This window comes from Pseudorca crassidens, chromosome 6, assembly GCF_039906515.1.
Source record: "Pseudorca crassidens isolate mPseCra1 chromosome 6, mPseCra1.hap1, whole genome shotgun sequence".
Classification (NCBI taxonomy): Eukaryota; Metazoa; Chordata; class Mammalia; order Artiodactyla; family Delphinidae; genus Pseudorca; species Pseudorca crassidens.
The window spans coordinates 55,256,857-55,278,196 of NC_090301.1; the positions used below are offsets into that span (position 1 = coordinate 55,256,857).

Genomic DNA, 21,340 nt, shown 5'->3' on the forward strand with positions numbered 1-21,340 from the left:
TCTAGTAGTTTTCTGGTAGCATCTTTAGGATTCTCTATGTATAGTATCATGTCATCTGCAAAGAGTGACAGCTTTACTTCTTCTCTTCTGATTTGGATTCCTTTAATTTCTTTTTCTTCTCTAATTGCTGTGGCTGAAACTTCCAAAACTATGTTGAATAATAGTGGTGAGAGTGGGCAACCTTGCCTTGTTCCTGATCTTAGTGGAAATGGTTCCAGTTTTTCACCTTTGAGAATGATGTTGGCTGTGGGTTTGTCATATATGGCCTTTATTATGTTGAGATAAGTTCCCTCTATGCCTAACACTCTGCAGGGTTTTTATCATAAATCGGTGTTGAATTTTGTCAAAAGCTTTCCAGGCATCGATTGAGATGATCATATGGTTTTTATTCTTCAATTTGTTAATATGGTGTATCACATTGATTGATTTGTGTATATCGAAGAATCCTTGCATTCCTTGGATAAACCCCACTTGATCACGGTGTATGGTCCTTTTAATGTGCTGTTGGATTCTGTTTGCTAGTATTTTGTTGAGGATTTTTGCATCTATGTTCGTCAGTGATATTGGCCTGTAGTTTTCTTTCTTTGTGACATCTTTGTCTTGTTTGGGGATCAGGGTGATGGTGGCCTCATAGAATGAGTTTGGGAGTATTCCTCTGTCTGCTACATTTTGGAGGAGGTTGAGAAGGATAGGTGTTAGCTCTTCTGTAAATGTTTGATAGAATTCACCTGTGAAGCCATCTGGTCCCAGGCTTTTGTTTTTTGGAAGATTTTTAATAACAGTTTCAATTTCAGTGCTTGTGATTGGTCTGTTTATATTTCCTATTTCTTCCTGGTTCGGTCTCAGAAGGTTTTTCTTTTCTAAGAATTTGTCCATTTCTTCCAGGTTGTCCATTTTATTGGCATATAGCTGCTTGTAGTAATCCCTCATTATCCTTTATGTTCTGGAGTGTCAGTTGTTACTTCTCCTTTTTCATTTCTAATTCTTTGATTTGAGTCTTCCCCCTTTTTTTCTTGCTGAGTCTGGCTAGTGGTTTATCAATTTTTTTTTATTTTCTAAAGAACCAGTGTTTAGTTTTATTGATCTTTGCTATTGTTTCCTTCATTTCTTTTTCATTTACTTCTGCTCTGATCTTTATGATTTCTTTCCTTCTGCTAACTTTGGTTTTTTTGGTTCTTCTTTCTCTAATTGCTTTAGGTGTAAGTTTAGGTTGTTTATTTGAGATATTTCTTGTTTCTTGAGGTAGGATTCTATTGCTATAAACTTCCCTCTTAGAACTGCTTTTGCTGCATCCCATAGGTTTTGGGTCATCGCGTTTTCATTGTCATTTGTTTCTAGGTATTTTTTTATTTCCTTTTGGATTTCTTCAGAGATCTCTTGGTTATTTAGTAGTGTATTGTTTAGCCTCCATGTGCTTGTATTTTTTACAGACTTTTTCCTGTAATTCATATCTAGTCTCATAGGGTTGTGGTCGAAAAGATACTTGATAAGACTGCAATTTTTTAAAATTTACCAAGGCTTTATTTTTGACCCAAGATATGATCTATCCTGGAGACTGTTCCATGAGCACTTGAGAAGAACGTGTATTCTGTTGTTTTTGGATGGAATGTCCTATAAATATCAATTAAGTCCATCTTGTTTAATGTATCATTTAAAGCTTGTGTTTCCTTATTTACTTTCATTTTGGATGATCTGTCCATTGGTGAAAGTGGGGTGTTAAAGTCCCCTACTATGATTGTGTTACTGTTGGTTTCCCCTTTTATGGCTGTTAGCATTTGCCTTACATATCGAGGTGCTCCTATGTTGGGTGCATACATATTTACAATTGTTATATCTTCTTCTTGGATTGATCCTTTGATCATTATGTAGTGTCCTTCTTTGTCTCTTGTAATAGTCATTTTAAAGTCTATTTTGTCTGATATGAGAATTGCTACTTCAGCTTTATTTTGATTTCCATTTGCATGGAATATCTTTTTGCATCCCCCCACTTTCAGTCGGTATGTGTCCCTAGGTCTGAAGTGGGTCTCTTGTAGACAGCATATATACGGGTCTTGTTTTTTTATCCATTCAGCCAGTCTGTGTCTTTTGGTTGGAGTATTTAATCCATTTACATTGAAGGTAATTATCGATATGTATGTTCCTATTACCATTTTCTTAATTGTTTTGGGTTTGTTTTTTGTAGGTCTTTTCCTTTGCTTGTGTTTCCTGCCTAGAGAAGTTCCTTTAGCATTTGTTGTAAAGCTGGTTTGGTGGTGCTGAACTCTCTCAGCTTTTGCCTGTCTGGAAAGGTTTTAATTTCTCTGTCAAATCTGAATGAGATCCTTGCTGGGAAGAGTAATCTTGGTTGTAGATTTTTCCCTTTCATCACTTAAATATGTCCTGCCACACCCTTCTGGCTTGCAGAGTTTCTGCTGAAAGATCAGCTGTTAACCTTATGGGGATTCCCTTGTATGTTATTTGTTGCTTTTCCCATGCTGCTTTTAATATTTTTTGTTTGTATTTAATTTTTGATAGTTTAATTAATATATGTGTTGGCATGTTTCTCCTTCAGTTTATCCTATATGGGACTCTCTGTGCTTCCAGGACTTGACTGACTATTTCCTTTCCCATATTAGGGAAGTTTTCAACTATAATCTCTTCAAATATTTTCTCAGTCCCTTTCTTTTTCTCTTCTTCTTCTGGGACCCCTATAATTCGAATGTTGGTGCATATAATGTTGTCCCAGTAGTCTCTATAACTGTTCTCAATTCTTTTCATTCTTTTTTCTTTATTCTGCTCTGTGGTAGTTATTTCTACTATTTTATCTTCCAGGTCACTTATCCATTCTTCTGCCTCAGTTATTCTGCTATTGATTCCTTCTAGAGAATTTTTAGTTTCATTTATTGTGTTGTTCATCACTGTTTGTTTGCCTTTTAGTTCTTCTAGGTCCTTGTTAATTGTTTTTTGTATTTTCTCCATTCTATTTCCAAGATTTTGGATCATCTTTACTATCATTACTCTGAATTCTTTTTCAGGTAGACTGCCTGTTTCCTCTTCATTTTTTTGGTCTGGTGGGTTTTTACCTTGCTCCTTCACCTGCTGCATATTTCTCTGTCTTCCCATTTTAGTCAACTTACTGTGTTTGGTGTCTCCGTTTCACAGGATGCAGGTTCATAGTTCCAGTTTTTTTTGGTGTCTGCTCTCAGTGGGTAAGGTTGGTTCAGTGAGTTGTGTAGGCTTCCTGGTGGAGGGGACTGGTGCCTGTGTTCTGGTGGATGAGGCTGGATCTCGTCTTTCTGGTGGGCAGGACTGTGTCCGGTGGTGTGGTTTGGGGTGTCTGTGAACGTATTATGATTTTAGGCAGACTCTCTGCTAATGGGTGGGGTTGTGTTCCTGTCTTGCTAGTTGTTTGACATGGGCATCCAGCACTGGAGCTTGCTGGCCATTGGGTGGAGCTGGTCTTAGCGTTGAGACGGAGATCTCTGGGAGAGCTCTCGCCAATTGATATTACATGCGGCTGGGAGGTCTCTGGTGGTGCAGTGTCCTGAACTTGGCTCTCCCACCTCAGGGGCTCAGGCTTGATACCAGGCTGGAGCACCAGGACCCTGTCAGCCGCACAGCTCAGAGGAAAAGGGAGAAAAAAAAGATTAAAAAAAAATAATAAAATAATATAATTATAATTTAAAAATTAAAAATATTATTAAAATTAAAAAGTAGCTTAAGAAAAAGTAGAGATCAACCAAACCAATAAAGAAATCCAACAATGACAACAAGTGCTAAAATCTATACTAAGATAAACATAAAAATCAGAAACAAGTCAGTTGCAGACAGCAAACCCCAAGTCTACAGTTGCTCCCAAAGTCCACCACCTCAATTTTGGGTTGATTCATTGTCTCTTCAGGTATTCCACAGATGCAGAGTACCTCAAGTTGATTTGGGGGATTTAATCCACTCCTCCTGAGGCTGCACAGAGAAATTTCCCTTTCTCTTCGTTGTTTGCACAGCTCCTGGGGTTCAGCTTTGGTTTTGGCCCCATCTCTGCATGTAGGCCGCCCTCAGGCTTCTGTTCCCACCCAGACAAGACGGGGTTAAAGCAGCAGCTGATTAGGGGGCTCTGGCTCACTCATGTGAGGGGAGGGAGGAACACGGTAGTTATAACTGGAATGCAAGGTGAGCCTGTGCCCTCCAGAGGCCGACGTGACGTTGAAACAGCCTGAGGCACGCCGTGTGTTCTCCCGGGTAAGTTGTGCCTGGATCATGGGACACTGGCAGTGGCGGGCTGCACAGTCTCCCGGAATGGGAGGTGTGGATATTGACCTGTGCTTGCACACAGGATTCTTGGTGACTGCAGCAGCAGCCTTAGCATTTCATGCCCATCTTTGGGGTCCATGCTGATAGCCGCGGCTCGCACCTGTCTCAAGCTTGTTTAGGCGGTGCTCTGAATCCCCTCTCCTCGCGCACCCTGGTCCCTTGCCTCTTAGGCAGGTCCAGACTTTTCTCGGACTCCCTCCCGGCTAGCTGTGGTGCACTAGTCCCTTCAGGCTGTGTTCACGCAGCCAACCCCGGTCCTCTCCCTGGGATCTGACCTCCGAAGCCCGAGCCTCAGCTCCCAGCACCAGCCCGCCACAGCGCGTGAGCAGACAAGCCTCTCAGGCTGGTGAGTGCTGGTCGGCACCGATCCTTTGTGTGGGAATCTCTCCACTTTGCCCTCTGCACCCCTGTTGCTGTGCTCTCCTCCATGGCTCCAAAGCTTCCCCCCTGCCCACCCCCTGTCTCCGCCAGTGAAGGGGCTTCCTAGTATGTGGAAACTTTTCCTCCTTCACAGCTCCCTCCCAGAGGTGCAAGTCCTGTCCCTATTCTTTTGTCTCTGTTTTTTTCTTTTCTCTTTTGCCCTACCTAGGTATGTAGGGGAGTTTCTTGCCTTTTGGGAGGTCTGAGGTCTTCTGCCAGCATTCAGTAGGTGTTCTGTAGGAGTTGTTCCACATGTAGATATATTTTTGATGTATTTGTGGGGAGGAAGCTGATCTCCACATCTTACTCCTCCACCATCTTCTGGACTAGTTCCATTCTGTTTACTCTTGTCTCTCCTTGAGTAGACCATGAGCATCTTAGGATTGGAGTCCACATCTTTTTTTAGGTTGCAATACAAGCTCTGTGACCTTGAGAAACTTTCGATCATGATAACTATTTTTAAACCTTTTAAATTATTATAAATATACTTTATAAAGCTGAAGTTTAACAATGATTTAGAATTAAGGCAGAGACTCTAAGCTAGAAGTATTTCATCACATTCTCCCAGGGCTTCCAATGGAGTCCTATATTTCCCCTGCTTAACAGCACTTACCACACTGTATTATAATTGACTGTTTACTTCTTTGGTCCCCTGACCCACTGTGAACACAAGGACCACAGTGATTTCACAAATGTATCTATAACACAGGGCAGGGCCTGTTGTAGAATTAGGCATGCAATACATGTGTGTTAACTTAAGTTGAATTAAATGTAGAGGTCTCCAAAGGGAGTGGATAGAGTTGATTCCTCATGGCCTAGTCATGGAAATCTTTTATGTCCACCCTTTCCTTCTCTGAGGCTGATATCAGTATAAAAATAATAAGTGTAACAACAACATGCCAAAAACAACCATAATTATTATAACAGTCACAGTCAGTATGATTTAGTGTTTCCTGTTTCTGAGCACCATGCTAGACTCTTTTTTTTTTTTAATTTTTATATATTTATTTATTTATCTTTGGCTGTGTTGGGTCTTCGTTTCTGTGCGCGGTCTTTCTCTAGTTGCAGTGAGCGGGGGCTGCTCTTCGTTGCGGTGTGCGGGCTTCTCATTGCAGTGGCTTCTCTTGTTGCGGAGCATGGGCTCTCGGCGCGCAGGCTTCAATAGTTGTGGCATGCAGCCTCAGTAGTTGTGGCTCACGGGCTCTAGAGCACAGGCTCAGTAGTTGTGACGCACAGGCTTAGTTGCTCCGCGGCATGTGGGATCTTCCCGGACCAGGGCTTGAACCCATGTCCCCTGCATTGGCAGGCAGATTCTTAACCACTGCACCACCAGGGAAGCCCCATGCTAGACTCTATGTGTGTTATTTCATTTATGCCTCACAACAACCATACAAAGTAGTAGTATTATTGTCTACACAGAGAACGCTCAATCAAGGCTTACTTCAGTTTCTTGCCCACAGCCACTTAGCAAGTAGGAACCGGAGGTAGGATTAGAGACCATAACTGTTGTGAAGAGTGTTCTAGGCAAGTACAAGGTAAATTTAATAAACAGCTTCAAGAGAAAATACTTACTAGAAAAATTTAAACCATACGTCTTAGTAACATCACTGCACAAATCCCTGATAGAGTCAAACCTTTCTCTGGAAGGATAGCACTGTTAGTTTGATGTTTCATCCCTTGTTAGCAGTGAATTATTTTTTCCCAATATTTTATTATGAAAAATTTCAAACAGAAAAATTCAGAAGAATTGCACAGAAAACCCTTATCAGTCTGTGGTTTTTAACTTCCTTGGAGAACCCCTTATACTCTGCCTTCCATCCCCCAAATTTGCACACCACCCAAAGCCACCCCAGCTCTGAGTGCTTGTGGTGGGGATAATGTTTAGAACAATGGTTCTCAGTTGTTAATGGGCACCAGCTTGTTAAACACAAATAGAATTTCTGATTCAGAATTTGCCTTTCTAACAAGTTCCCAGATGATGTTGATGTAGTTGGTCTGGTGTACAACTTTGGGAATCACTGATTTGGGAAATTTTTCCCTGAAAAACACAAAAGACATTTCTCTCTAGACTCAGAGATAGCATAGCTGTGTCTCTGTGGGTTTCCTTTGCCCTTGCTTTTCTTTAATCTTACGAACACTGTAAATCATCTAATATATCAGATTCTCTTTGTAATGGTTACTAGGAAGCTTACAGACAAATTTGGCTATCCTTACAAATGCATTGATGCTGCAGCATGCATTTTGTCTAGTAACTTCACTTCTGATCATGTTTTACATTCCTCTCCTTAGTTTCCCTTTGATTTGTCTTTCTGGCCTATTTTTACTTTCTTTTATTCTCTGTTATTGCTTGGATCTTTGAAATCCACATTAAACCTTTTTTGGGACAAAACAGGTTATGTATATATCACTACTGCTAGCAACAACAAAACAACACTTTGATAAACCATGTTGAGTAAACTTTAATAAGAAAGCAGTAAACTTTCATAACAGAAACATTTTTTCAAAGAAAAATTACTTCAGAATGCCAACCTCACTTAGGAACCATAGGCTTGATGAACAGCCATTTTAAATTAAAGATTCAACACATCATCATCATCTCTCAGGGCTGGTTCTACTTACCTTACACACTGCCTTTAAGATCATTGTAATGTACACAATGCAAGGTGGATTAATCTTATAATCCTTCTTTTAAATAATCTTCTTTCATAAAGAAACTAGAGAAAACATGGAAATACATAATCAAATATTACATCAACTGCATGTGTTAAAGAAGAAACACTGGATACCTTTCTTTTAAAAACTTGTACCAAATGGTTTTCTAATTTTATTTTAAATGTTATATACCGGGAAAAAGGAAAATCTCTTTTGAAATGACCTATTTCTGTTGAAATGCAGCATTTAAATTTTCAGTGCTGCTAATGAGAACTGTTTCTTTGATAAACATAAATAATGAGAGCATATTAGAACTATCCAAGAGCCAGGGTTGAAAAGACAGTTCACGTAAGAGAAAGTTTCTCTATTTCAAAAGGAGGTAGTCACTATGATGTTTCTTTTTCTTTTGGTTCTCACCATGACAAGAAAAATATGTGAGAATCATGTTTTCTCATGAAGGTTATGTTGCTGCATGAAGGATAACAAAGGCAGTTTCTGAGATTAATAGGAAACAGTTACAGATAAGATTGTTTCACCAGAATAGCTCAAGCAGAAGTAAAGGAAAGGCCATAAGATTTTTAACTTCTGGTGAAATTCCTGAAAATCACATGTGAAGAGATGATAGAATTTTCATTCTCCTATTAAGGGGATCAAAGTAATAGGTCTACTCAAGCCTAGAAAACCAAAGTGAATTAAGCAATAATTGAGAATAATTGAACTTTAGTAAGAGAGGGGAAATATTGTACTTAGAAGCTTGCATTTCTTTACACATTCCTCTCTTTTTCAATATAGAGATTATTGACTACTAATCTTCCTTGCGTTTATGCACTTAAAAAAGACAAATATATAAAATGCCCTTTGACTTGGTTAGCCCTATAATGGAAGGATTTGCCATTCCATGGGAAGCTTAGGTATTAATAGGTACCAAGGCCCTAGGAGCAAACAGCCTCTAGTGAAGTTCTTCTCAAACATGAGTGCATATAAGAATCATCTGGGAATTGTGTCCAGCTAAGAACCCGTGTTGAACTACAGAGGAGTCAGAAAAAAGCTATGGACCCCTCTCCCCAAATCACACATAAACACATTCGAGCCAATCCACCTAGCTGATTCAGGGACCTAATTCCTACTCTAGGGGTATATTTGAAAACCCTACACTATAAAGTGATTATAAATATTACAGTGATCTATACAACTGCAGAGAAGGAAAAGGTCACTGTAGGATAAGAGAGAATGAATAAGCCCTGCAATCTCGGGGCCGGACCATGGCGACTGACACTGTGTGGCTGACAGGGTCTTGGTGCTCTGGCCGGGTGTCAGGCCTGAATCTCTGAGGAGGGAGAACCGAGTTCAGGACACTGGACCACCAGAGACCTCCCGGCCCCAGATAATAACAATCGGCGAGAGTTCTCCCAGAGATCTCCATCTCAATGCTAAGACCAGCTCCACTCAATGACCAGCAAGCTACAGTGCTGGACACCCCATGCCAAACAACTAGCAAGACAGAAACACAACCCCACCCATTAACAGAGAGGCTGCCTAAAATCATAATAAGGTCACAGACACCCCAAAAGTAACAACTGACACTGCAGAAATACAATGGATCATGAGAGATTACTACAAGCAGCTATATGCCAATAAAATGGACAACCTGGAAGAAATGGACGAATTCTTAGAAAAACACAAACTTCCGATACTGAACCAGGAAGAAATAGGAAATATAAACAGACCAATCACAAGCACTGAAATTGAAACTGTGATTAAAAATCTTCCAACATGGGCTTCCCTGGTGGCGTAGTGGTTGAGAGTCCACCTGCCGATGCAGGGGACACGGGTTCGTGCCGCGGTCCGGGAAGATCCCACATGCCACAGAACGGCTAGGCCCGTGAGCCATGGCAGCTGAGCCTGCGTGTCCAGAGCCTGTGCTCCGCAACGGGAGTGGCCACAACAGTGAGAGGCCTGTGTACCGCAAAAAAAAAATCTTCCAACAAACAAAAGCCCGGGACCAGATGGCTTCACAGGTGAATTCTATCAAACATTTACAGAAGAGCTAACACCTATCCTTCTCAACCTCCTCCAAAATGTAGTCGAGGGAGGAACACTCCCAAACTCATTCTATGAGGCCACCATCACCCTGATCCCCAAACCAGACAAAGATGTCACAAAAAAAGAAAACTACAGGCCAATATCATTGATGAACATAGATGCAAAAATCCTCAACAAAATACTAGCAAACAGAATCCAACAGCCCATTAAAAGGATCATATACCAGTATCCCAGGAATGCAAAGATTCTTTAATATATGCAAATCAATCAATGTGATACACCATATTAACAAATTGAAGAATAAAAACCATATGATCATCTCAATAGATGCAGAAAAAACTTCCCACAAAATTCAGCACCCATTTATGATAAAAACCCTCCAGAAAGTAGGCATAGAGAGAACTTACCTGAACATAATATAGGCCATATATGACAAACCCACAGCCAACATCATTCTCAATGGTGAAAAACTGGAACCATTTCCACTAAGATCAGGAACAAGGCAAGGTTGCCCACTCTCACCACTATTATTCAACATAGTTTTGGAAGTTTCAGCCACAGCAATTAGAGAAGAAAAAGAAATTAAAGGAATCCAAATCAGAAGAGAAGAAGTAAAGCTGTCACTCTTTGCAGATGACATGATACTATACATAGAGAATCCTAAAGATGCTACCAGAAAACTACTAGAGCTAATCAATGAATTTGGTAAAGTAGCAGGATACAAATTTAATGCACAGAAATCTCTTGCATTCCTATACAGTAATGATGAAAAATCTGAAAGAGAAATTAAGGAAACACTCCCATTTACCACTGCAACAAAAAGAATAAAATACCTAGGAATAAACCTACCTAAGGAGACAAAAGACCTGTATGTAGAATACTATAAGACACTGATAAAATAAATTAAAGATGATACAGACAGATGGAGAGATATACCATGTTCTTGGATGGGAAGAATCAACATTGTGAAAATGACTCTACTACCCCAAGCAATCTACAGATTCATTGCAATCCCTATCAAACTACCAGTGGCCTTTTTCACAGAACTAGAACAAAAAATTTCACAATTTGTATGGAAACACAAAAGACCCTGAATAACCAAAGCAACCTTGAGAAAGAAAAACGGAATCAGGCTCCCTGCCTTCAGACTATACTACAAAGCTACAGTAACCAAGACAGTATGGTGCTGACACAATAACAGAAATAGAGATCAATGGAACAGCAGAGAAAGCCCAGAGGTAAACCCACACACATATGGTCACCTTATCTTTGTTAAAGGAGGCAAGAATATACAGTGGAGAAAAGACAGCCTCTTCAATAAGTGGTGCTGAGAAAACTGGACAGCTACATGGAAAAGAATGAAATTTGAACACTCTCTAACACCATACACAAAAATAAACTCAAAATGGATTAATGACCTAAATGTAAGGCCAGACGCTATCAAACTCTTAGAGGAAAACATAGGCAGAACACTCTATGCCATAAATCACAGCAAGATCCTATTTGACCCACCTCCTAGAGAAATGGAAATAAAAAGAAAAATAAACAAATGGGACCTAATGAAACTTAAAAGCTTTTGCACAGCAAAGGAAACCATAAACAAAACGAAAAGACAACCCTCAGAGTGGGAGAAAATATTTGCAAATGAAGCAACTGACAAAGGATTAATCTCCAAAATATACAAGGTACTCATGCAGCCCAATATCAAAGAAACAAACAACCCAATCCAAAAATGGGCTGAAGATCTAAATAGACATTTCTCCAAAGAAGATATACAGTTTGCCAACAAACACCTGAAAGGATGCTCAACATCACCAATCATTAGAGAAATGCAAATTAAAACTACAGTGAGAATGAGGTATCACCTCACACCAGTCAGAATGGCCATCATCAAAAAATCTACAAACAATAAATGCTGGAGAGGGTGTGGACAAAAGGGAACCCTCTTGCAGTGTTGGTGGGAATGTAAATTGATACAGTCACTGTGGAGAACAGTATTGAATTTCCTTGAAAAACTAAAAATAGAACTACCATATGACTCAACAGTCCCACTACTGGGCATATACCCTGAGAAAACCATAATTCAAAAAGAGTCATGTACCACAATGTTATTGCATCTCTATTTATAATAGCCGGGACATGGAAGCAACCTAAGTGTCCATCGACAGATGAATGGATAAAGAAGATGTGGCACATATATACAGTGGAATATTACTCAGCCATAAAAAGAAATGAAATTGAGTTAGTTGTAGTGAGGTGGATGGACCTAGAGACTGTCATACAGAGTGAAGTAAGTCAGAAAGAGAAAAACAAATACCATATACTAATACATATATATGGAATCTAAAAAAAAAATGGTTCTGAAGAACCTAGGGGCAGGACAGGAATAAAGACACAGATGTAGAGAATGGACTTGAGAACACACGGTTGGGGAAGGGTAAGCTGGGACGAAGTGAGAGATTGGCATGGGCATATATACACTACCAAATGTAAAATAGATAGCTAGTGGGGAGCAGCCACATAGCACAGGGAGATCAGCTTGGTGCTTTGTGTCCACCTAGAGGGGTGGGATCGGGAGGGTGGGAGGAAGACGCAAGAGGGAGGGCATATGGGGATATATGTATACGTATAGTTCGTTCACTTTGTTATACAGCAGAAACTAACACATCATTGTAAAGTAGTTATACTCCAATAAAGATGTTAAAAAAAAATAAGAAGGAATGGATGAATGAATGGGAATGAGCTTGTACAGAAAATGGGACTTGAATTTCAATTGGCAGAGTAAGGAAGAAGTCAAACCCTGTGGGTGGAGGGGTAGAATAATCTGCAACCATAGAGGGAGAGATGAGAAAAAGGATAATAAATTGCCCATCCTGATGCATCCATGGAAGACTAGAAGATGGTAACACAGGATGGGCAATGTAGAACCAGTTTATGAAGTGCCTTGGATACCAAGCTAAGGAATTTTACTTCATTCAGCAAGCCACAATGAGTCCTTAAAGGCATTTAAAGAGGGAGTGACATGGTAAAAATGGTATCGGCTGAATTAAAGGGATAAAATCTAAGTTTTAACATAAAAACATATACCATGTTTATTATTTATTTTAATATGAGATAGAATAAGGCCTAATAATTCTTTTTTAAAAATATTTCTTCACAGTTCTTAGACATTTATATTCACTCTTAGCTTCCAAGTTTTACTGCTTCTGTATATAAATCTAGCCCATGAACTGCAGAGGTTGATTATGGCATTGTTGTATGCCTGACCCCAAGAACACGAGGAGGACTCAGATCTTCACATCACTGCCACACACGCCACCAGGTGGCTTCCCAGCCTTTTGCAGCTTCTGTGTTGTGTGTAGATTGAGAGAGCTGGTGGAGCCTGGGAATGTGCTGGGCCAGCATATTCTTGGTCAGCTGACGGTGCACTACTGAAGCTTTATTGCTGCCTCTTTTTGGAATTCTCTATCTTTCCCATGTTTCACATGTCGTGGATAAATCTGTGAGCCACCTAAGTATCCTAGTTTTCCCCGTTCGGAAGTTGGTGCAGGTAAGCAAACTTGTACTGAGATTCAGCAGGACCTGTGTCCTCCCTTCTTGAGGAAGAATAGAAATTAGTTAAAATTTCACCCTTCCCTACTGGACAGGGGCCTGTGTGCTATCTAAACGACTAGTTACTTGTAGTACTGCTAGTCCCTCTAAAGCTTGAGTGCGTGTGTGTTTTAAGCATATCTCAGCTGTGTCCCAAATATACAAGAGAAACCTTCACAGAATCCCATCCAGACAGAAGGATCCCTCATCTCCCTGCTCGCCCCACTGTATCACCTGCTTGCTGCTTCCGTTATTTTACTAAGTTATCCTGTCCAGCCAAGGGTGATATTAGAGTCCCATCAATGCTCTGCTGATGAGTCTGAGCTAAGGTTGTTTGCCTGAAGTCTGCCTCTGCTCCCTCAGAGGACAAGTTATTTTTTGCAGGATAGTCTTGGGAGTATTTAGCTGATTCTGTGTTCACAGTAATCAAAACAAAGCTAACAACTGGAGCTTATTCCAAAGTCAGTTGCAAGTTTAGAGACTTCCCCAAATGGATTCAAATAAGTACAGACCAAAACATTGTCCCTTCAAACGGATCCAGGCTGCCCATCATAAAAAATGGATCAACAGGCTAGTCATCTGGGAATCACAAACAATGCTCACAGTGCACCCAAGTTAGCTGCATAATGCGGGCATGGGAAACCCTTCGACTTGGCAGCGGTCTGCTTTTAGAGGCAATATAGTGGTTAGGCGCCAGGGTCTAGAACCAGACTCCTCAGGTTCAACTCCACCTCTGCCAATCACAACAATGCAAATTAGAACAAATTTTCTATCATCTGTTTCAGTTGGCTCATCTATAACATGGGATTAGGAATATTCCTTACCTCTTAGGATCCCTCTTAGGAAATCAAATGAGTTAATATACATAAAGTGCTAGAAGAGTGCCTGGCATGTATGTAGCAAGTGCTATAACAGTGCTGGCAAAACAGACAACTTTGCAGTCCCTTCCACATCACCTCAGCCCAGTGTCCTGTCTTCATTATTTCATTCATCCCAGAATCCTTTGGTCCAGAGGGCTTAGTGGGTGAGTGGGTTGGATTGACAACACAGTTCTCCTTTGAATTTCTAGGGCTGGACCACCACCCACTTTGTTGTTTCTTCCCATTTTCTGAGCATCACAAAATGTAATACTCTTGTGTCAAGGGGTCCAGGATAGTATTTTAACATTTTATAGCCTCTTTGTAAAGCTACCTTTTCAGTTTTAGAGGAGACAGTTTTATGACTCCCTTTGATAACCACTTAACTATTAAGACCCAAACAAAGAAGAGGAATGGTCACAGGGTATCAGGTACCCCCAGACAGCTAGAGTCCCACTTCTTGAACATTATTCAAATTAGCTCCAGGACTCATAATTCTGTGTTTTCATTTGTTGTTACAATAAAGTAAATGGTTTTTTTAACCAAATGTTATTTCCTGGCTATTAATTCAGTAGTTATTTCGGATTGTAGCACTCCTCTTTGATTTAGGGATATGGTACCTTATAAATATTTAAAAGTTGAAGACTGACACTTGGAGAAATTGACTTTGATTTGTTTTGTTAATATCCTATGGCTAGAGTAGTTATAGCTTTGGAAGATGTGACCCCATTCTCTACCTATCAGAAGAGATGGGGTGCATATGGCTCTGTAACAAGGAAATTTGGGGATGCTCTTCTCAAATCTTTTGCAGACTAGACCTCCATGTGCACCTCCAGAGGACACACACTACTCTTTATTCTTCATAGATTTCTCCAGAAACTGCTCTTGAACCCAGGAATGTAGATGAAAGCTATCCATACTTCTCAAAATAGCTGAAAATGGTCATTCCTGAAAGGCTTGGAACTTCCTCTGCATCTACAAGTGTCAGCAAGGGTTTACGACAGGGCTCAGGATGATCTATAGACTGGTATTATTTAACTGTGGATCACTCAACCTAGTAGGGGAAAAAAGACAAGGTCAATAAGGATGGGTCTTGGTGAACCAGAGGTCATCTTACATTTTTCAACCTAATGTTCTTATTTCCTTTCCATTAACATTTCATAATGAAAAAATGCCTATATTCTTTAATTTTTAAGATAATTAAGTGAATTTAGTGCCTTTGAAGGGTAGAGGATTTATAATGGCATCAGGGAATATGCTGTTAATAATCCACAAGACAGGGGCACCTGGAGAGCAGCAATGCAGTCTGCATCGCCATTTCTGCTCTTTGGCAACAAGCTGTAAGAGGGTTGCCAAAGCAGAACCAAACTCCTCTCCTGAAACCAGAAAGACTTGTGTCTTCTGGGACAAGGCTTCTACCCTCTTGGGAAGTGGTTTTCCAGTTGTATTTGACTTTGAATTTGAACAAATTACAACAATCACAGAACCTTCTAAGTACCTGGCATTCTCTGTATGCAAAGCCCTGAAACATGTGATGGAAGTAGAGAGTCATTCTGGAGCTTCCCTAAGGGAAAGAAGCATGCCATCTGCCTCTGAGATTTTTTTTTTTTTTTTTTTTTTTGCGGTACGCGGGCCTCTCACTGTTGTGGCCTCTCCCGTTGCGGAGCACAGGCTCCGGACGCGCAGGCTCAGCGGCCATGGCTCACGGGCCCAGCCGCTCCGCGGCATGGGGGATCTTCCCGGACCGGAGCACGAACCCGTGTCCCCTGCATCGGCAGGCGGATTCTCAACCACTGCGCCACCAGGGAAGCCCTGCCTCTGAGATTTTTACAGCCTAATAAGCTAGGTCAGGATGACACAAGTAAACACATGGGGACACAGAACAAGAGAAAGAGGTCTACATGGTTGCAGCCAGGCCATGCACACAGAAACAAAGGGGCTAAATCAAAGGCTGGATTACCTCTGAGTTCTCCAAGCTGATCATTTAAGGTACCATTTAATAAAGTTAATTTCAATGATTTCTAGATAAAGATGGTAGAGTAAACACACTCATTTTCTTTTACTCCTTCCTTAAGCCCCACTAAAACAACAATAAAGGGACTTTTTTAAAGGCAGAAATTCTCAAAGATAAAGAAATTGGGAAGGGATTTAACCATGACAAAATTTTGAAAGCTAGAAAACGGATGAATATTAATTCAGCAAACCCAAGAAAGCCAAAATAAGCTAAGTGGGAAAAGCTGAGAGGTAAACAGATTTATGCCACAGACCCCTCTCCCCCAAATAGGTCAGGAATTGGCTAATTAAGTACCTTTGGAAATAGGGATGAAAGTAGGGCCGTAAACAAGAAAATGGAGAATCTAAGAAGCAGTTAGATCTCCAGATCCTTCATCCCACACGTCCACTCCATAAAGACTGGAGGCTTCTCCTCTGAAGCGGGTATAATAGCAGCTTTTTGGGATAGGGGGACAGCAGTGCAGAGCTTGAGGATAGGAATACAGGCTGGAAACAAGGGGATTGAATGAAGTTATATACCAATGCTGAGCTCCTCCAATCTCCATCCCTGTAACACCCAGAAGGTTCTTCTCCGGGGAATCTGAGTAGCTAAAGAGCAAAGGCCCGAAGATACAGATATCGGTAGCTTCCCCAAGGAAACAGGTCAGTCAGATCCCTCTTCAGAGAAGCCCCCAGAAGCTCTAATAGAAGCTTTCAGAGGCGCATTTTTAAATGGGGGCTGAAAACCAAAGATCACCACACAGCTAGGGAAAACTTCTAATACCTCTGAAGCAGTCAAATATATTAAAATGATTAAGGAAGGATAAGCTGATTGAGAAAGAGGCTAAACCATCAACGAGTGGATTAAGAATGTATTTACCATTGTGGTGAATACATATAAAGGAACAATATTCAGCCTTAAAACAGAAGGAAATACTGTCATATGGTACAACATGGATGAACCCTGAAGACATTATGCTAAGTGAAATAAGCCAATCACAAAAGGACAAGTACTGCATGATTCCACTTATATGAGGTATCTGAAGAAGTCAAATTCATAGAGACAGAAATGAGAATGGTGGTTGCCAGGAGGGAGGGGGAAATGGGAAGTTGTTGTTCATTGGGTACAGGGTTTCATACACAAGGTGAAAATGTTCTAGACATCTGTTGTACAACAATGTAAATATAGTTAACAATACTTAAACATTAAGAGGATACATTTATGCTATGTGTTTTCTAACCACAATAAAAAAGAGAGAACTAAAACAAAATGAAGGGAGTGAAGTAAACTCTGAAGGGAGAAGAAAACGTTAAATAGAATTATTAACATCCTCACAATGGTAAGAGAAGACATTGAATCCATGAAACAAAATTAAGGTGCTATTAAAAAAAATTTTAAAAACCCAGACAAAAAAGAAGAGCTCTTAGAAATGAAAACTGTGATATTAAAATATCAAGAATAAGGAGAGGGAATATTTCCTAGAAAGTAGAGAAAAAAGAAAAGAAATGAAATATAGGAGGAAACAGAGGGAAAAAAAAAAACAGTCCAAAGGTCAAATAATGGGAATTCCAGAAAAGGAAAGAAGGGAAGAAATGATCAAAGAGTTCATTTTTCAATTTTTCCTAGAATTAAAGGACATGATTTTCCAGATTAAAGGGCACACCAGGTACCTAGGATTATGATTAAAAATAAACTCACACCTAGGCACATTTTCATGATATTTCAGAACTCTGGAAGCAAAAAGATCCTACAAAAACAGAGAGGGAGGAGGAGTCATTTTCAAAGGTAATGGATTCACAATAGCTTCTGACTTGTCAAAAGTAACATCTAAAGCTAATAGAGAATGCCTTAAAAATTCTAATGGCATGATTTCCAACCTAGAAATTGATATCTAGACAAACTATCAATCAAATGTGACAATAATATGAAGACATTTCAGACATGCAAGCTCTCATAAATTTACCCAGCACACACACCTTTTCTTGGGAAGCTATTGGAAGACATGTCTCACCAAAATAAGGAGAGAGCCAGAAAAGAGAAAGATGTGGGATACAGAAATAAAAGAGAGATGAAGACACCCCCAAAATTATGGTGAGGAAACATCTAGGATGAAAGCTATATAACAAGCTGAGAAGACTGCCAGTCCAGATTGTAGTTCAGAAAGTTCCAACAGATATTTCTTAATAAAACTGATGGAATACCCAAAGTATCTGAATATTTTCAGACGAGATTTAGATAATTGGTAGAGAGTTTCGAGGTTGAATTAGTGATAAGGATGGAGAAAACTAAGCGCACATTAAGGAAGACAGTTATTAACTCTGAGAATACAAAATGCTGTCGAGGAAAGGAAAAGTAATCATACTAAATTGCATGACTTAGCTATGAATATCTTTTACAGAGTCATTATAGTATAAACCCTGAATATTTCTCTAAACAAAGTTATTATATTATTATACTGGGGAGTGAGAAGGGATAGTGTATGAGGTAGCAGAGGTTGACAGGTACAGTGTAAGACAGCTTCATCTTCATCTTCAATGGGGGGAAGTTAGTAGATAGTGCTTAAATCAGAAAATAATTTAAAAATTAAATCACAAGCACCTTACTTTGCCAAATACCCAAAAAAGTGTATCTAGATGATTTGAATGTGGTTGCCTCTAGGTAAGGGAAAATTTTGGTACTGGAAGAGTTCTGCTAATGTGTATGTATGTGTGTGTGTGTGTGTGTGTGTGTGTGTGCACGTACGTGCACGCGTGTGTAACTAACCTTGCAGATCTAACTCTTAAAACTATGTGCACGTATAACTTTGATTTAAAAATATTTATTTATTTATTTGGTTGCGCCGGGTCTTAGTTGCGGCACGCGGGATCTAGTTCCCTGACTAGGGATCGAACCCGGGCCCCCTGCATTGGGAGAGTGGAGTCTTAGCCACTGGACCACCAGGGAAGTCCCTGGTTTTAAATTATTCTTAAAGCAAAAAGCAAGGTGTTAAAGTGCTTAGCATGAGGCCAGGAACTCCAAATAAGGACACCTACACACAAAGACTATTTCTACCACCACCGTGTTTGAATTTCACAAGCCTCACCTTTTTCATTCCAAGGAGCTGAATTCTACAAATATGTTAATATAGTAAAATGATTCACTGAAAGATAAGCTGATTAATTTTTAACAAAAATAAACAATCAGCAGAATAGCAGGCAAATTGTCCCATAATGTATGTATCTGTTCATTGTTCTTCCATGTTGTGGTGAATAACCAGTGTTTGGATTTTAGCCTAGAGGTGTTTGCTCTTATGGAGGAGCATGGGGCTGAGAAAGAAGGATTGATTCAGTGGTTTCTGGGATGCTTAGAGCGAGCAGAGTTGGATTTCATTGCTCGGCCAAAGCGGTCCCAGGGCATAAATTACTCCTTGGGTAGTTTACACCCAGTGAATAGACTAGGAATATGAACACAGAATGGTCTCTGATAATCTGAAAACATAGAAATGATTCCCTTATCAAGAGTGGCCCAATGAAACCAGCAAAAATAATTATTCCCCAAGACTTTTTATGCCCTTTAAGTTTGTGTAGGGCAACTGACTGACAGCTGCTTAACATGAGTGAGTGTTTTGAAAACACTGAATATGTACGACCAGTATTATAATTGTGTTGTGATGTTTTTATAGAATGTCACTAAACTATATTGCAAATTTATTCCTTCAATGAAACATATGCTGCAAACATCTCTATCCTATTAAGAAACACATTTTGCACTAGAAATGTGCTGTCTGATCCTTTCCATCTTTCTGAATATACAGAACATGTGTGTAACAAAGAGCAAGTACACAGCTACAGGATATAAGGATGTAAGAAACAAGGCAAAGTGGTGTATTCCCATGTCCTTCTCCTGAATAGTGGCAATTAAAATTCACAGCTGCTGGCTGCCCAGATGTTTCTTGTGTTTAGTGCTCTGTAATATGCATCAGAATATACTGTATGACTGCAGTTTCAGTAAACTAGACTGCTTTGTATTCTAAATTCTGCAGACTAGATCCAGTGTGTATATTTTTTCTTCAGATTAGCTTCCCTCTCCCCTACCCCCTTCATTTGCTTGGGGCATTAGCAGTTCAGAAACAAAAGACATTTCCAGCTCAGACTTTAGCTGTATCAGAGTGTAAGTGCAGGTCAGGTCTGATTTATGTGGCACGTCTGATAAGTAGGAGAGGAGAGCAAGATGAAGGGTTTGGGAAAGCTGGTGAACTTGGCTTGACTTATGTCTTCTGCTTTTGTAGGCAGCCAACATCCCTTTGGTGTCAGAACTTGCCATCAACGACATACATTTTGATGACTTTTCTCTCGATGTTGACACCATGATCACGGCTGCTCTTCGGATGTTCATGGAGCTGGGGATGGTACAGAAATTTAAAATCGACTATGAGGTATGATGTTCTGTCATGGGCGATCCCAGGAGTGCACCTGGAACAATATGGTAGCCACTTTGAGCCTCAGGTTTCCCGAATAAAATTGGGGAAGTTAATACTTTCCCTGCACACCTGGTGGGATTACCGTGAGAATCCTGTGAGATGCTTGTGGCAGGACTTCAATGGTTGAGGATTACTCAGACAGAAGACATCATTTTGGTAATGGTCCACCGGAGATACATACAACTTCCTGACATAATCTTTCCCTTCCCATTTCAGACACTGTGTAGGTGGCTTCTGACAGTAAGGAAAAATTATCGGATGGTTCTATACCACAACTGGAGACATGCCTTCAACGTGTGCCAGCTGATGTTCGCAATGTTAACTGTAAGTGTGTTCGGTGACGATGGAAGGTCATCTGTCATTTGTGAGGACCTACAGGCTTCCCCTTCACGTTCCCATTTCTCTGACAAATTGCCCTGTGACTTATTTTATTTTGGAAGTTACCTACCCTGGTGATGGGAGTATATATTTCACAATGATCTCTGAGCTTTAAGGCTGTAAGATCTCTGACACCTTGAAGCAGGTGTAGTCTTGGAATGATTGCTTTAGTCTCTTTTTAATGTTTTATCTTGGGAAATTGTTTTTTTTTAACAAAAGAAATGCTTGGATTTTCAAAGCAATCTTTTTGCAGAGGATATGGGGATGAATGACTAAACAAAGAGATCCACTGGATAAGACTTTCTAGGCTGGTAGAAAGCCAAAGACGGGGTGTGTGAACATTACCCCCAGGGACACGGGAATCCTGAGAGATGCTTATCTGAGAGAAGGTCCAAGGAGGCCCCGGGAAGGAAGGAGTAGGAGTGAATGCTCTCAGGGTTTAAGGGTACACTAGGCTTCAAACCTTCGCTCCAGGTGCCGTAACTCAGTTAAGGTGGCCAGTCTGTTTTAATGGGGACAGCCGGGGCAGCTGGCCAGACGTAAGCCTTGGAATTCAATCTAAAAGGAAATGTTTGTGGCAAAGACTGAAACAAAATCCTATATTCACCTCCATTTGCTGGCAAAAAATAAGGCTTGTTTTGGTTTTATTTGCACTTA

The 21,340-nt window shown here is 40.3% G+C and overlaps 1 protein-coding gene across 1 annotated transcript in view; it reads left to right on the forward strand.

Annotated features, from left to right (window-relative positions):
- The window catches only part of PDE11A (phosphodiesterase 11A), a 420,155-nt gene that overhangs the window by 308,962 nt on the left and 89,853 nt on the right, over positions 1-21,340 (forward strand). Inside the window, exons 11-12 of the mRNA XM_067741438.1 lie at positions 20,114-20,260; positions 20,522-20,629. Of these exons, the coding sequence (XP_067597539.1) occupies positions 20,114-20,260; positions 20,522-20,629 (255 nt within the window). The remainder of the gene's footprint in view (positions 1-20,113; positions 20,261-20,521; positions 20,630-21,340) is intronic.